At 48.6% G+C, this 17,197-nt stretch overlaps 1 protein-coding gene across 17 annotated transcripts in view; it reads right to left on the bottom strand.

The window, feature by feature from the left end:
* Kcnq2 (potassium voltage-gated channel subfamily Q member 2) overlaps positions 1–17,197 on the bottom strand; it is a 60,227-nt gene that overhangs the window by 20,128 nt on the left and 22,902 nt on the right. For 10 of the 17 annotated variants that reach the window (XM_085831571.1, XM_085831548.1, XM_085831556.1 and 7 more), the window contains exons 5-11: positions 16,482–16,607; positions 14,187–14,297; positions 13,534–13,629; positions 9,389–9,483; positions 8,133–8,162; positions 5,075–5,143; positions 1,298–1,327 (exon numbers count right to left, since the gene is read on the bottom strand). In XM_085831571.1, the coding sequence (XP_085687697.1) occupies positions 1,298–1,327; positions 5,075–5,143; positions 8,133–8,162; positions 9,389–9,483; positions 13,534–13,629; positions 14,187–14,297; positions 16,482–16,607 (557 nt within the window). The remainder of the gene's footprint in view (positions 1–1,297; positions 1,328–5,074; positions 5,144–8,132; positions 8,163–9,388; positions 9,484–13,533; positions 13,630–14,186; positions 14,298–16,481; positions 16,608–17,197) is intronic. The other 7 variants (XM_085831550.1, XM_085831554.1, XM_085831578.1 and 4 more) reach the window with 1 other exon arrangement.

Raw genomic sequence — 17,197 nt, 5'->3', positions numbered from 1 at the left:
ACCCATCACCATCAGGTCAGTCTTGGTCCACCTGGGGCACAGCCCTGGTGTCCATAACCAAAGGGACTCCCAGCCCCAGGGTCACTGGAAATAGCGCTGTCAGAGGGGCAGACCAGAATAGCCCTGATGGACAGTGAGGAACTGGAGTGGGTACCCCTGGGCACAGTGAGGCTGCCAATCCTCTCCTGTTTTACCCGCTCCAAGGCCAGGTGAAGCTCTTTTACCTTCACATGTCACATGTCTACACTAGACTGTCTCTTTTCAGCTAATCTTAGTGACCAGGGTTTGCCATCATTGGCTGTCCCTTTAGCTGATTTGGGAAGCTGTGCCAGTCTTTGCAATTCAGGACACCACCTATAAATTCTCTTTTTGTGGGATGGGAGATGACAGTGCCATTCTCCATGGACAGAGAATGGGTTCAGCCAAATTCCACCCTCCCCTGGACCAAGAGCAGTTTGTAGATATTCTCTAGGTAATCCTGGTATCTGGGAGGGCACAAGGAGTCAGGCAAATCTCCTTCTGAGACCTAAAGTCTATGAGCCATATACACACTGTACCTTGTGGACAGTTCACTTGGGGGAGGGACACACTCAGCCTAAAGGCCTTGAATACCCAGGCAGATGCACACTGAACTTGAAATCCGTGAGACGCTCTTTCTTTACTTATAGGTGCTAGGACAACACAGTCTCTTTCCTTTCTCTACCAAGCAGAGCTGACACTGGAGCCCCATCTAACCAGCCTGAGCAAATGGTACCTTGGAGACCATCAGGGACCAGGAGAGAGAGAGAGCGCGCGAGAGAGAACAGCAAGGTAGGAATATCCTTGGAGGTATAGGAGGGGCTAGGGCACCTTAACCTCCTCAGGAGGACTCTGGATACCCAAAGGCTATCAGGTAGCAAGGTCCCTCATCTCTTCTGCCAGCATTCTGAATACATTCTCCTCCCTACTAGAGTGATGGGAGGGGCCCCAGCTGGGACTGCAAATTTCAGCAACATACCTGCAGAGCACACAGGAACCAGCCTTAGAGTTCCCTGTGGGGCAGGCCCATGGGCAGGGTTTGGAAGGATGATCCAAGAAGCCCTACCCCACAACCCCCAGTGCTGCCAAATCCCTGTGAGGAGGCTATAACTGAGAAGTGACCCTGGGTGTGCCAGGACACACAGTTATTTGCTGTACACAGAAGCACACACAGGGCCCCATGGTAGCCCTGCCCCATGACACATGGTGTATACACAGAGGGAGCAAGGCAAGGTGGGTACAGCACACACCAGGGCGGCTGGAGGCAGGAGGAACTGACCTTGGTGATGGCTCTGGCTGTGGCTCCTTCCTTCAAACAGAGGAACAAAGAGTTAGTAGCTACCCCCTCTGGCAGCCCCATGGCACATGCAGTGGCCCAGGAAAGGGGACTTCCCTTGGCCCCCTCTAGGATCTGTCTAACCTACTCAGGCCTCTGGCTTCAGATCTGACACCTATACTCACATCCACATGTTGGGTTATATGTAATGGAACCTGGTGCAGAGAACCATTCCCCTAGAGTACCTGTCCTCTTGATGAGGCACTACAAGGCCCAGGAACAAGGCTGGGGGAAGGAAGGGGCTCCCAAGGGAACTGTGGTCTTCTGACCCAGGGGGCTCCTTTATTGGATATTAATGGATGCTCATTTCAATACAATCATACCAGTATAAAGTTTCAGAAAGAAAACGCAGCTGAAGAAAGCTCTTGACTTAATGGAATTTCCCTCCTCTTGTGCAATTTTTCAGTGATAGCAGGAATCAGCCAAGGACTTTGCCACAGTCCGTGGACATGCTTGTTTTAAGGCCAGTAGTCATTCCCAGGCTTGCAGAGCTATTTTGGCCATTATCTGCTTTGCTGGGGTTGGTTCTTTCTAGTGGTGATAAGTAGATGGTGGCTGGATCTTACTTAAGTAAGAAGGGAAGTTGAAGCCGGGCGTGGTGGCGCACGCCTTTAATCCCAGCACTCGGGAGGCAGAGGCAGGCGGATTTCTGAGTTCGAGGCCAGCCTGGTCTACGGAGTGAGTTCCAGAACAGCCAAGGCTACACAGAGAAACCCTGTCTCGAAAAACCAAAAAAAAAAAAAAAAAAAAAGAAGGGAAGTTGAAGAGTGACCCCTGGTTCCCTCAGGAGGGCAGTGCCAGGTCAGTCTTTTGTATGGCGAGCACTGAGATCCAAGCAGCCCTTGGGAGCTCAGACAGCCTGAACAGTTGAGGGCTCACTTTTACCCATCCTATCAACCCTAACTGCATCTGGGAACAGTTAGAAGATTTCCTTTCTTGGCTCTGGAGGTCACAAATCCAAAGTTAAGGTGTGGATAGTCAGTCCTCCAGTGGATTCAGGAAATGTCTGACTCTTCCAGCTTTGGGGGTTCTACATCCTTGGCTAATAGCTTATCTTTCTAGTTTCTTCTTCCATCTTATTCTTGTGTACATTCTGGCATCCTGGCTTTCCTCTCCTGACCTCTATGCAGACAGTTAGATAGTGGCTGAAGCACTTAACTTACAACCTGTGCAAGGGCCTTTTTTCAAGTTAAGGGTCACATTTACAGACATGTTTTGAGAGTTAGTGCTCGTGCACCGTATTTGTGTGTATCTGAGGTCTAGAATACACCACCCATCTCTAAATTCCTTGAGTCTCAGCTCACTGCAGCATCAACTCTGTCAGAAAGTCATTTAATTGTCTGTTGAACCATATAAAGGAGGTTAACGAGACAGTGGTTGTCCTGGGGGAAAGCCCCCCACACACAGGTATGAGTCTCACAAGCAAATCCTTCACTTACTGGCTATGATGGAGAGGCCACATGGAGTAACAGGTCCTCTCAAACTTGGAAGGTTGATAAAGGATCTCTGGCTACCAAAGTTTGAAACCCGAAAGGCAAATTCTATTCAGAGTCAAGCTTCAGTAATAACTAACCCCTGACTCTGTTCATCTCTACTTCTGCTGCCCTGAGGGAAGTCCATGTGGCTGTAAGACACTGTACTAACATCCCTCCTATTTGTAACAATCTACAATGTTGCCTTCATTCAACTTGTCCCACTGACCCGTGGTAGAATTCACTGGTCAGGGGAGTCCTCTGTAGGACCTCGAAGAGGCTCGGGATGAATGGCATTAGTCAGGAGAGTCCTGTGTGCAACCAAGAGGTAGTCCTAGAATGGAATCCATTAGACATGAACATCCTATTGAGGGCCTGAGGTAGCTGAGGAGTGGCTATCAGTTCACTCTAGAAGAGTCCTTTCCACAGTTTTCATGGATAAGCTTCTTCATTTCCGACTTCCATCGAGATGATTGACTGACTGGACCTGAGTCTCACACCTACTTTCTGCCCTCTCTGCAGCCAGTGCTCTGTAGCTGAAGTGCTTCTCCTCAGGAATAGCCCTTCACTGTCTGGACAGGTTAAGAATGTCCCCAGATCTCCAAGTTCAAGTTTCTCATAGGGGTTCTCAACTTATTTTTCTTCTGAAATTTGACAATGAACATCAAGGAGAAATTAGGCTGTATTCTTCGTAGTTGACAGGAAACCTCCCTCAACGGCTGAACATCCAAACCCACCTCTTAAGATTGTGCCTCAGGGGAAAACAACTCAGTCAAGCCTTTGATCCTCTACAACAGGTACAGGTAGGTACCTGTCCTGGGTTTCAGTAACACACTCTTCGCTGATTTCTTTCTGAATGGTATAGGTTTCCATTTAGTTTGGATATGAAGTATCTCCTTGAATGTGTCATGGGCTGAGGTCTTGGTGCCCAAATAATGGCATCATTGAGAAGTGATCAGAGCAACCTCATCCATGAGTTAAGCCATCCATGAGTTCATAAAGAATAGGCTATTCACAGATGCAGGGGATGTATATAGAGACAGATCAGTGGAATGTGCCTTGGAAGGGTGAATCATGTTCCTGGCTTCTTCCTGTCTCTCTCTTCTTCCTAACTGTCACAAGATGAACAGTATTCACCCATTACACCCTTCTGCCATGATGTTTCTGCCTTGCCACATCCTACAGGCAATGGAACCAACCAACCATAAACTGAAACCTCACTTCTTGGGAGACTTCCCAGAGCATCTTTGAACATCCACACTTCCACTAACCATCCCTTCAAGATAGTGTAGGTTTGCTCTAATATGTGCTTCAAACCTCTCACAGATCCAATCATTACCCAACTTGAAAACCACTGACTCACTCTTGGGTGTTTGTTAAAACAGCACCCCATTTTGTCAGCTCCAAATCTGAGTTATCTAAAGCTTCAGTAACATGACAGCATAATCAGGTCGTTAAACCCACACACGTAACTCTCTGACAGTCCTGGAGACACAGAAGTCAAGGTGTTGCTGCACTGAACTCCTTCACAAACTCTAGGAGAGGATCCACCTTGCCACTCCAGGTGGCTTTGGCTTATGGCTGTGTCACTACAGTCTTTGCCTGTGACTTCATTTAGCTTCTTCCCTGTTGGTTTCTCCAAAGTTCTCTCTTCTTAAATGGAGATGATGAATGGATCCAGAATCCACTCAGAACATCCAGGTCACTGGAGGTCACATGAGCAGGTTAGGAAGTGCCCACATATGTTTAGGAACAGGGCCTACCATCCTGTCCTTCCAAAGGCTCTTTGGAGACAGGAATTTGCTTGGGGCTCTATCCTTATTCTCCACTTCTGTGGAAAGCAAGCCCTTCTTTATACCCATCACTGGTCCAAACACCGTGAGTCACAAATTCTGTAACTGAAAGACCAGCAGGTACTACTGTGAACATGCCACCACCCAACACTGGAAATGCACTGCTAGGACCCTACTTCCCACCTAAGCTTGAGTCATGAATGAGTCAGATGATGCCTGATCAAAGTCCACTTCTTACCCCACCCACCTCGTGCCCATCCCCTAAACCAGCTACTCTTCTAGAGATAGGATCCTTAATCCAGCTAGCAGAATCTAACTAGTCTTTAAGACTAGTAGCCAAGCATGCCCCAGGGCTTTTTGTCACTGGCCAAAGTTCTAGAGCCTCTCAGGAGACCCAAGCTGCCCAGTCTCCCTCAGTGTTCCAGCCTTAGCTTGGGAGGAGACCCTGTGCTGACCTGAAGGTGAGTCCAGATTTGCTCTTGAGATTCCTCAGCAGCTCCAGCTGGTTCAGAGGTGGGATGAGTCTGAGGCAAGACAAGGAGAGGTGAGTAAGCCTAACCCCATCAGAGCTGAGGCTCAGCTCTGTACACCCACATCTTCTCCATCCATGGGAGCAAACAGCAGATGCCAGAGCATGGGTGCAGAACACCTGAAGCTCAGTGCCTCCACCTCTCCCAAGCTCCAGGGCTGTCTTTATCCCCCCCCCCCTCATGTTGTTCCTGGAGCCTGGGGCCTCAGGCACAGGAAATGGACAGGAGGCCATGCGGGCCCAGCCCTTCAGCATGGATCAAGAGAGCAGAGTCCAGGTAGGGTGCCTCTTCCCAACCTCTCTTCTGCTCTATTTCCCTGACCCTGAAAATTTCAAGGAGCTGCAAACAGAATCCCAACACATTCAAGGTCTCAGACCCTTGAGTCTCTTTGCAGAGCTTATTTGCCTCCAAAGGCTGGAATGGAGCAGGGGGAAGGTCACAAAAAAGGCTTTGCTGGGCAAAGAGAAGCTCACTTCCAGGACTATAGGATGACTATCCTGGAAGAAAAGTCTGATCTCATCAGGCCCTGATGCTTTGAGGACCCTCAGCATATAATCTGTCTCTGTTCCTTTTCCTGACCTGGTCATACATCGCTGGCAGCCCATGCTAGGCCTCTGCCTGTCTGCCCTGGCATTTGGTCAGTCCATTGCCACAGACAGTATTGGGGAAGATATGTTCCCATGCGGAGGGTGAACCCTTGCTGCCCAGGGGTGAGATAATCTTCTTGTCCCATCTCACTTTCAGCCTTAGACCCTCAGCTTCCTCCCGGCAAATGCCTGTTCCATGAAACACAACAGTCCCTTGGCTTCCGTAACCCCAGGCCCTGCCACTCATCTCCCAGTTCTGATCCTGCTTCAGGGCACCTTTATGCTGCAGATCCCTCTTGTGTCTCTTTCAGTGCTGGCCTCCCAGAGTCCCAACTACACACCAGGCTCCTCAGGATCCTCCCACCTCATCTGGTCTTTCATTCTTGACCCCTCAGCTAAAAAGCACAGAACTTGGGTTCTTATGCTTGGGTTCCTGCAGCAGTGAGCCACCTCTTAGATTAGCATTGCCAGCCCTCCTCTCTGTACTGGAAATGCCCTGTCTTCCTGTGTCTGTTCACCTCACTGGGACTCTCTAGACTCTCACCATCTCTCTGCCCCACCCCCACTCCAGTAGGTCTCTCTAGCATGCCCAGGAGCCTTACCCTTCTCCCACATTTAATGGCTCCCCAACCACCTCTAAAACAGAAGGGCAGCTGAGTTCACTGGCCAACTGGCTCTTCACTCCAATCCTGTTCCTCCAGGCAGATACACACCCTACACCCCTGAGCCACTGCTGTCTCTGGTTATCTTCTCCTCCCCTCTCCTTTTACCCCCATAGGTTGCACAGGCTCTGGCAAGGGTAGCTACATCTGGGCCTTCTTTGCTTCACAGCCACAGACCCAGGGTCAGACCTAGAAGGGCTCTGAAAATTCTGGCTTAAAACAAAACAAAACATCATGAGCCCTGTGAGCTTCTCTCTCCCTACCCTTTTTTGCCTCCCTTCCCCCAAGCCATTCATTGTCCTTGACAGGTCTGCATGAAGCAGGAGCCTAGCAATCAGTTAGTCAGCTGGTGCCATGAGAGCCGGCCCTCCACTTTTTCATCCAGCCCTGGGGCCTGGAGCAGAGTCTCTAGCACAGCCCTCTGCCTTGGGCTCCCACACACACCACCACGTAGGCCAGGTTAGACACATGTAAAACCAGCCCTCCCAGCCACACTGGATGCATGCCCAGGACACACAAAGCAGCAACCAGGGGCAGACACATGGAGAAGGGCCGTGCACATAGCTGGTCACCCCTGAGCAGTAACAAAGGATTAGGGAGGAGCAACCCCAGGGGAGTATGGACTAATCTGAGAATACTGTTGGTCTCATGGTACAACTCCAGCCACACAGGTTGGAGGCTCTGGGGGGACATTTTCTTTCTGAGTGTGGTGCTGGCTGGAAAAGATGGGCCGAGGGGAGAAGCATGACAGGAGAGGACACGGGTCTTCCACATGACAGGAGACTGGGAGCCCCGGGAGAGGCAGGATATTGGATGCTACTTCCACAGTTACCTGTGCCTCTGGGGTCTGGGAAGATGTCCAAGGGCCTACCCAGGAATCCTTCTATTTTGAGAGTCAAGTGCTTAATCTCCTAGTCCAGTCCCTATAAAAGGTAGGAGACAGGTCACAGCTCTAGAGAAAAGGACCTATACCTGCTATTGGACCAGGTCAGGAAGGGCTGACCCATTTTGTAAGGCTATGCTGGTATGGGAGTCTTCCTCCAGCATAGACCTCATCCAAGCAGGGTAAGGAGGTGGCTCACCTTCTACATGTGGGGTGTGACTTCCTTAATAGCACAGCTACCTGCACATGAACAAAGACTGTTTTCTGCTTCCCAAATTGGCCCTAAACACAGCAAGAGGGACCCACCACCCAGCATAAATGGCTCTGTTCTCTGGGCCTTCATGCTTTCTCCATTGTGGTATAAAGACTCCAGGGTCATGAGGGCACTCAGACACTGGAAAGGAGAGCCTAGGGCAGATGTGCACAGTAGGATTCTAGTCTGGGATGTGCTCCTGATCCTAAACACAGATCCCTCAGAAACACAGTTAGTCCCACAACCGACACTGCTCATAAGTAGAGGCAGGGTTAGGGAACCACAGCTGTAAGACATGGCAGGAAGCAGGCCAGAGAACAAGACACACTGAGGACAAGGGATCCAGCAACAGGGAAGCAGAAGCTAAGGAAGCAGGAGTCAGAGAGGCAAGGTGTGCTCACACTGGCCCAAAGACACTATAGGTTAGCACAGGGATTCCAGGCAGGAAGGGGCCATCGGGTGACAGGGTCTGACGATGGTAGCATGAGGACTATAGGGCAGGTGCTCTAGGATGGGGTATGAGCTCTGGAGGGCTTGCCCCACCCCAAACTCAGACAGACGAGAGCTACACACATCTTCCATCCCATGCATGTCCTACCTGGAGGCCCCATAGGTTTGAGTTTGTGAGCTTTCAAGGGTTTCACACATACATACACACAAAGGGAAAAGAACCAAATATTTTAAAAGAACAGGATAAGAAAAAAATGAAAAAAAAAAGTTAAGGGAAGTAGGGGGGAGACAACAGAATAAAGAAAATTAGCCCGTAGCTCAGTCCTGTCTCAATGTCCTGCAAGGCGCATGGAGCTTGAGGCAGGGTCAGGTGAGGGCTCAGGGCTACAGAGAGGTCTTGGGTAAGTGCTAATGGCAGAGCCATCTTTGTCCCGAGCAATGTCTTGCCAAAACTGATGCAGGCAGTATGGTCTATGGTCTATCTGACCATTGCTGGTTGTCTGATCCCTGAAGATGACCCCCAGCCCAAGAGTCCTGACAGAGCTCTGTGCCCATGCTACCTGGGGATGGCTCAGATAGACAGAATGAAATGGTCTGACTCAGGTAGTGAAGCTGGGGAGAACTGGTCTGATCTCTCTCTCTCTCTCTCTCTCTCTCTCTCTCTCTCTCTCTCTCTCTCTCTCTCTCTTTCTCTCTCATCTCTGTCTTCAGTTCAGGGTGAAGAGAAGCTCTGACTTACAGCTTCCGGCTTCACTGCCTTACCTCACATTTTCATCTAAGCTCAAGCTTTGTGCACACAATTCCCAAGCGTGTGCTGCCACCTGTCTTCTGAGCAGTGGCCCACAGGCCAGCTGGCACTGTCTCCTGGTGGCCCCCAGAAAGGCACTTCCTGACCTTTCCTTGCTTTCCAGATTTTCCTGGGGTGTCCTGTGTTTTGGGTTGCTGAGGATGCTGGAGGCCCCCTTGATGATATGACTTTCCTAGGTCTAGACTCCCACTGTAGTCTGGGGTATTTCCTATATGCATGCACACCATAGTTGCCCTGGTCTTTGCTGGAGAACATAGACACCTCTGTACTTCTTAAGTCTTGAGCTGCTAGAGGCTTTTCAGCCTCCAGCACTAAGGTTACCTTTCACTTCATAGAATGTCTTGGAGTGGGGATCACAACACAATGTACCCAAAGAGGAATGGAAAGCAAATGATGGGTACGAGACTAAGAAATAAAAGCCACAACAGTGTAAAACAAAGAACAAAATCAATACTGTGAAATAAACCACACAGAATCCTTTGTGGAAAAATACATACACTTGAAAAACAAATACAAATGAATGGGGTTTAAAGAACAAATGTAAATTAAAAAGCAAACCACCATGCAGGGTGGTGAGGCTGGGCCTGATGCAGTACCTGTACATGGGGACAGTGACTGTCCGCTCGTAGTACTGCCACGTGGAGTGCAGGTCGGTGCGTGAGAGGTTAGTAGCATAGAATCTCCAGGCAGACTGCAGTGGAAAGAGGTGAAATTGTTGTGGCAGAGCTGAGGCTACCCATCTCCAGGGACCTCACCCACATAAAACTGCAGCCCCATGCCTGTCCTCACTCCACAGCATCAGTTTAACCTGTGGTACAAGCATGCTGCCCACAGAAAGAAGCTGGTGGGGTATGAAAGATACTCTGCTTCTCGCTCAGAGTGAATCTGCAGTGAGCCTTGGTGATCTTCCCTTCTGTCTTTCTTGCTTCTCCAGTCCAAACAAGTTTTACTCGCAACCCCTAGAGACCTGAGAATGGGAACAAGCCTAGGAGGACTGGACTCCTTTTACCAGGCATAGTTGTCCAGGCTTCTTCGCTGGCTCAGGCCTTTTTCCATTCTGTATACTTTTTTTCTTTGTGTATAGTCATCATAATCCACACAACATGAAGTCTACTATTTTGACTCCTTTAAAGTACACATAGCATTGTGTACCATAGCAACAATCTATCCCCAGTGTCTTACCCTTAGGGAGGCAGGCCCACACATAAATTAGACACTTCCGTTCTGACCTCCCACCAATCCCTGGTAGCATCAGTCTTTCAGTCTCTACGGATTTACCTGTTTTGGAAATTTCCTATCATGATTGTATGGTCTGCCTGTTAGTGTCTTGCATGGAGGGAAAGGCCCTCAAAGCTGAGGATTGTGCACATTGTGCACTGAGCTACGTCCCTTTGGGGACTGAATAACACTTGATTATACAGACAGATCACATACATTTTGACCATCTACCAGTGAGCATAGCTCACACATATTTTGCCTGTTATGTGTACTATAAACATGGAGGATTTTGGCTAATCACCTGTTTTGGGTACTAACAAAGGAATGACCATGTGGAAAAGGCAACAATGTTATATGTCATGTGGGTAACAATGTGGTCAACAATGTTGCATGTCATGTGGGCAATAATGTGGGCAACAATATTACATATTGTGTGGGTAACAATGTGGTTACATGTCATGTGGGTAACAATGTGGGCAACAATGTTACATGTTGTGTTGGGCAACAATGTTACATGTCACGTGGGTAACAACTTTATGTGTCACCTTTCTTTTCTGGTTGTTTTGTTTATTTGGTTTATTTGATTGGTTCCTCAGCCCCTTCCTTTTTTCTTTTGGTGCCAAGGGTAGAATCCAGCCTTGCACATGTGAGACAAGTGCTCTACCACTGAGCACAACTCTGATTATGGCTTTCCTAGTGGTGGCTACATCTTACATCCCACTGGTGTGTGAAAGTCCAGTGCCACTAAGTTCCCACCAATGCTTACTTTCCATTTTTAAAATTTTAACCATTCCGGCAAGTGTCAACTGGCATTTCATGATTTGATCTTCATTCATCTAATGGCATCTTTTCACATGTCTGAGGCCAGCTGTCTCTCTTCTTGAAAAAAGAAAGTTCATTCAAGCCCCTTGCACCAAAACCATCTGGGTTGTTTGTCTTTTGTGCTTGAGCTACTGGGGTTCTTTATATATTCTGAGTATTAAGCTCATTTCTAAACCTTTCTCCCATTCTATGGGCTGTCTTGTCACTCTTTGAGGCACACATTTTTTTATTTTGATGATCTCCAACTTTTCTTTTGTTACTTGTGTTTTGGTGTCAAATATAAAAAGATAAAACAATAAAGCTTGCTTGCTTCTAAATAATTTAATAGATTTAGCTCCCACACACCCACAATATCTCACTATATATCCCAGCCTAGCCTCAAAGCCTAGCCAAACATCATCTTTTTTCTTTTTCTTTTTCTTTTTTTTCCCTTTCTTTCTTTCTTTCTTTCTTTCTTTCTTTCTTTCTTTCTTTCTTTCTTTCTGTTTTGTTTTATTTTGTTTTGTTTTGTTTTGTTTTGTTTTGTTTTGTTTTTAGAGACAGGGTTTCTCTGTATAGCCCTGGCTGTACTGGAACTCACTCTGTAGACCAGGCTGGCCTTGAACTCAGAAATCCGCCTGCCTCTGCCTCCCACATGCTGGGATTAAAGGCATGCGCCATCACTGCCCAGCTATCATCTTTTTTTTTTAAATAAATAAATAAATAAAAACAGCATGATGACACGCGTCTATTATACAGAACCTAGGAAGCTGAGGCAAGAGGCATGAGTTTGAGGCCAGCCTGGGCTATAGAGACTCTGTTACAAGCAAGCAACAACAACAAAACAAGTTTCCAGTTACCTAATACCATGTGTTGAAACAGTTCTCATTAGAAGACTTGGTGCCCTATCTGAAATCAGTTGACATATGGCTCACTGTTCCACTGGTACACTTGTCCTTATAGGAAAACTACACTCTTGTTTTGGGTCTTTCAGAGTTATTCATTTATTTAATGTATGAGTGTTCTATATACATATACACCTGCGTCCCAGTACAGATGGTTGCAAGCCACTATGTGGTTGCTGGGTAATTAAACTCAGGGCCTCTGAAAGAGCAGACAGTGCTCTTAACCACTGAGCCATCTCTCTATCCAGAAAACTACACTGTTTTGATTGCTGCCGCTCTGTAATAGATTTAAAATCTGAAAGTGTAAGAGTCTCCATAAATTGTCCTGCTTCAATGCTGTACTGGGATATCCAGAGTCCACTGTAATTCCAAAGTCACCTTAGGATTAGTTTTTCCATTTCTGCAGGAAGGGGGTGGTGGGCACTGGACCTGCATGCCAATATGTGGGAAGAACATTTGAATGAGATTATGTCATCCAGCCACTGAACATGGGATTTCTTTTTACTTACTTTGGTCTCCATCAATCTTTCAATAACATCAAGGACTACATGAGGTACAAGCTGGCCAGGCTGACTTCTTTAGAACACTTTGAAGGCATGGAAGGCCTGGTACCTCCTCTGAGACTCTGCCTCCAAGTATTTTTCTGGTTGAGTGCCAGAATCATAACCAGATGATAATCCTCTTGAAAAAATCAGTTTTTCTACCCCTGTACCTACATGGGGGCTACTGGGGTCATTGTTAACCAAAGCTTTGCCCCCAAATATGTAGAAAAGTCATCTTTGTTCAAAGGAAGGCCCTTTGATCAATTGTTCTACCTCAATACCTTCACCCTGTGGTCATGCGTCATAAATGGGTTGGAGATGTTGTGAAGCTCTGGGAACCACCCTGAAATTCACAGTGGGGAAACTGTGTAGGCAAGACAAACAAGGAGGGGCTTGTAGGTGAGGCAGGAACAGCTATGCTATTGCTCTTTGGTGGTACTAGACTCACAGGGTGCTGTTGAATGGCTTTTCCATATATGGGAGTGGTACTTAATTTATGCTGCTCCCTGTTAAACCTTTTGGCCCCTTGGACATGCAATTATTTTACTTTTCAAATGGGCATCCTGTTCCTTTCTGTATATTTTGAAATTACAAAACAATATCCATATGTTTTATGGTGAAAGCTATACAGTACAGACACAAAAGGAAGCTGGACCCAAGGTTAGGACAGTGAAGGCCACATCTTTTTTTTTTAAAAAAAAAGAAAGATACAGAGACCACATTCATCTGGCAGGAAATCCTGGCTAACTCCAGAGTCCAAGAGGAATCTCTATCTTCTCCATGCATGTTCAGTGGCCTGCACACCTCACCTGCCCCTAAATGGTAAGACCACATGAGCAAGCGCAAAGCAGGAAGGCACAATGTCCACAGCTCAGGCCGAAGTGTCACAGATGTGCCTCAGGAGCCACTTGCTATCAGACTCAACTTCTCTAAGCTGTGGGTCTCACAGCTGCAGAATAGGTGTGATGAAACACTTACCTCACAGGACACTGGGAATAACCTAGATGGTTCCTGAGACAGTATGACCTGAGCCAAGTGACCACTGAGGATAGGTCCATCCAGTAGCAGTACCATGAGTCACTAGGTGTCACCTCAGATGTATAATCTATTCTTATGCTGAACACAACTTTGTTTTTCCAAACACAGGCTACAGCCTATCCATATACTGGGAAAAGCATGGTACAGCCATTGCCAGTGCCAGGATCCTGCTGGGTTCACTTCTGGGTGAGGTGAAATCAGGACAGGGGTTGGTCCCTAACAGGGACTAAGGCTCACCTGGATCAGACCTGCCGCAGGGTTCCGCCGTTTCTCAAAGTGTTTTTGCCGATGCTGCTCTTGGACTTTCAGGGCAAAGCCGGATCCCAAAATGCCCTGCAAGTCACTGAGGTAAGACCACATCCTGGGACCATGGCCCTCTTCTCCCTTGCCTACAATACTTGTGTTTTGTGGGTGCACCTTCCTACATCCTTGGAATTATCTATCACTTCCAGGCCCAGGCAACCTCTGGTTAGCAGAAGGCAGTGCCTAGTGATCCCAATCAAGAGCCCTCCTAACCTGCCCTGTCCACCAAGCAGCTATAGACAGCTGCCCTCTGTCAGCCCCAATGCAGCAGTCAATATACCCATCCCACTCTGAATGTGGTACATGAGAACCCCCACTATCTAGAATCATTCAGATGGGAAAGCCACAGAAATCAACAGAGCTATGTGAGAAGGCCTGATCTGAAGACACTAGAAGTGTGCCTAGGGAGGCTACAGGCATCTAAACCAGAGCAGCCTCACTCTGGTCTAGTCTGGAGCTCTCTAGGGACTGTAAACCCCACAGGACTGTGTCCAAGTTCACAGTTCACAGGTGGGCTGTGGCCAAGCCATATGGGGAGCCTCTAAAACCCCTAACATTTCCAGAGTAGGAAAGCGCGCAGGACTCACAGCAGGAAGAGCAAAGAACGAGACACCAATGAGGGTAAAGGTCGCTGCCAGCAGCCTCCCGTTCCAGGTCTGAGGGTACTTGTCCCCGTAGCCAATGGTCGTCAGGGTGATCTGAGGGGTAAGGGGCTCTGGTTACTTGGGCAGGCTAGAAATGGCTACCACAGAGGTCGCAATCCCAGGCCAGATGTCCCTGCTCAGCCATGGGAAGTTCACCCAAGTAGTTTAGGGGAAGCTGGACACTGATGGCCATTCAGACTTCGGCTGCACCTACAGGAGGTCATTCTTCCTTCATCATCCATAGGAGGGCCAAACAAGGCCAGAGTCAGCACAGGCTTTCCTTTATTCTACAATCCCCAATCTTAATTCTACACTAAAAGGGGAACCATTCCCAAGGCTCCCCTAGTTCAAACATGAGAGGGTAAACTACACTGTTTGCATAGGGCACCAAGCAAGGAGAGAAGTTTTCATCCAGATGAGTTGCTGGCGTTTCTAGCCCCTGCTCTGTGCTCAGAGGAAGGGGCACCAGTTATCCAGTACGTGCCTACCAAGTCAGGGGACAAGATCAAGGAAGTGCAAGCATTCCAGGTCCACAGTGTTAGGAGTCAGAAAGGCCTAGGAGAGCAGGATTCAGAAAGAATGGTGGACAGTCTAGGAGATGGTCAGGCCCAGGAGGGGAGGAGGCAAGGGGTGGTGGGTAGAGGGTAGCCAAGAAGACAGATGGGTAGTAGCGAGGGGGCTGCATTTTAGAAACCCATGGACATTTTAAAATACAAGGATTACTTTGAAACAATAAAGATACAATGCTTCCGTTCTGAAAGAGAAGGAAGGCCTACGCCCAAGAACATTCTGAAGAGAATGGGCTACATTGCTCTCACAGAACCCTGGGGCCAGCTGGTTAGAGTTCAGGACCCCGGGTACCAAGCTTCCTCCCTCAGCAGAGCCTGGGCATACACACTCAGACAATTCAGCTGCTCCTGCCCTGTAATCACACAATCTCCTCACCAGTCATCTCCAGTCTCAAACTCCTGTCACTCCCAATAGCCCTGCTTCTTCCCAAAGGGGCACAGGGTTCCAGACCTGTGGGCATTAGTAAGATCTCAAATAATCTGCCCTGTGGCTTCACCCTAGGGGCAGTTGTCTGACCCTCCCCCATGACTCTGCAAGCACAGAACCTGCCTAGGTCATCACCTCGTGGCTTGTCAGATGACAACAGCCTCTGCCTGAGCCTCCAAGGAGTCTAAAGCACTGGGGGAGGGACTAGGAGAAATCCATTTCTATCTCATTGGAGTAGGTCTTGAGGCTAGTGTGGGCTCCAGAAAGCAAGATCAGAAAACAGGGGCCTAGGAAACCTGTCTTCCATGTCCACTTCAAGCATAAGTTCAAAGATAACCAGTAGGCCCTTCTGGAAAGGGGCAGTGAGAAAGGACTTCTGGAGTGTCCTAGGCAGAGTCAGGGGGGGGGGGAGCCTCAGGCAAAAAAGCCACTTGGGCAGCAGCAAGTCTTGGGGAAGTTTCAATTAAGTCACTGTCAGCGGGCTGCAAACCACCTAAAAAACATCCCGGAGAGTGAGTCAGGGCCTGTGTTTTCCATTTGCACTGTGTGTGTGTGTGTGTGTGTGTGTGTGTGTGTGTGTGTGTGTGTGTGTGTGTGTCTGTGTGTGTCTGTGTGTGTGTGCACACACACATGTACCTAATTTTTACATGGCTCCTGGAGATCCAAACTGAAATCTCCATGCTTGCAAAGTAAGTACTTTACCCACTGAGCCATCTTCACTTTGAACTCTCCCTTGTCCCTCACAATCAAAGACAGGATTGACTAGAGACGGAAGGCCAGCAAGTACCTGGAATGGTGGCAGTTGGTCTTGGGAATGGAAGGCCAAGATAACAATGTTACTTCCACCCTCACACTGCTCCAAAGTTAAGAGGGTCATTCAAACTCTGGAGCTGGGGAGCCCTAGGATGGCTCTATTCTGGTCATTACTCTCAGAGCCCAATATTCCTCCACCCTAACCTTTCTCCTTCACAGTCTATCACCAACTGGGGAATTGCAGGTAGTCAGGGGGAGAAAGGAGCCCAGTCTGTCACATCTACGGACACTAGAAGCACATCAGCCTCAGTTGTCATTATGTCCACAGCCAGCCACCAGGTGTCCTCCAAGAGACATGCCAGCCCAGCCCAGCCTAAAGGCAGCTAGGTCTCTCCTTCAGGTCCCAAGGGGCAGGGTATATATCCTTAGGATAGCAGTAACCAGAGGATGTGGAGGAGAAAGGAATGGTGACCAGTGACCAGGACTTACCAGACCCCACCAGAGTGCATCCGCGTAGGTGTCAAAGTGGTCATTCTCACCCTTTTCTGCCAAGTACACCAGAAATGAGGCCAGGATGAGGCAGAGGAAGCCAATGTACCAGGCAGTCACCAGCTCCTGCAAAGGCAGGAAGCCACGTCATTGTCCCTCTCAGGTCAGCCTGGAAGCCCAGCATGGGAGCCCTGCCCTCAACTGTGCAGCTCGGGGACTTGGAGGATGGAATCCCCTCCCGATGCCAGCAAGGAACAACTTAGAGCAGACACTGGTCAGGGATGGCAACTGAGCTTGTCCTGGATAATGAAGTGACTGCCGGCTGTACAATGCAACTTTCAACTGACTATTTCAGACCTGGGAGAAAAGCATCAGCAGTCCTTTAAAAACCCTGTCCATGGTTGGGGAAACACATACCCCACAGCCAGCAGCTGGGGTCCCAGCACTGTGGAGATATCCCCAAGAAGGGGTACAAGTCCCAACAGGCATATACTCAGTTCCCAACACTCTGGATGTGCAGTGCAGAGACAGGGAGAGACCAGACCTCCAGGGAGGTCAACTTTCCCAGAGCCCAGTGCCTGCCCCCACAAGACCATGGCTGACAAAAAGGGGGGGGCAGGTAGGATAGAGAGCATTTGAGTCAGTGAGAACATAAAGAGCACAAAAATTCCATAGACAACCTGGCAGAAATCAGGTCTTGGCCACTGAGGACTCTT

This window comes from Mus caroli, unplaced genomic scaffold (assembly GCF_978045245.1).
Source record: "Mus caroli unplaced genomic scaffold, Mus_caroli_1 scaffold_2, whole genome shotgun sequence".
In the NCBI taxonomy this organism is placed as follows: domain Eukaryota; kingdom Metazoa; phylum Chordata; class Mammalia; order Rodentia; family Muridae; genus Mus; species Mus caroli.
This window is presented reverse-complemented; position numbering and strand designations above follow the sequence as displayed.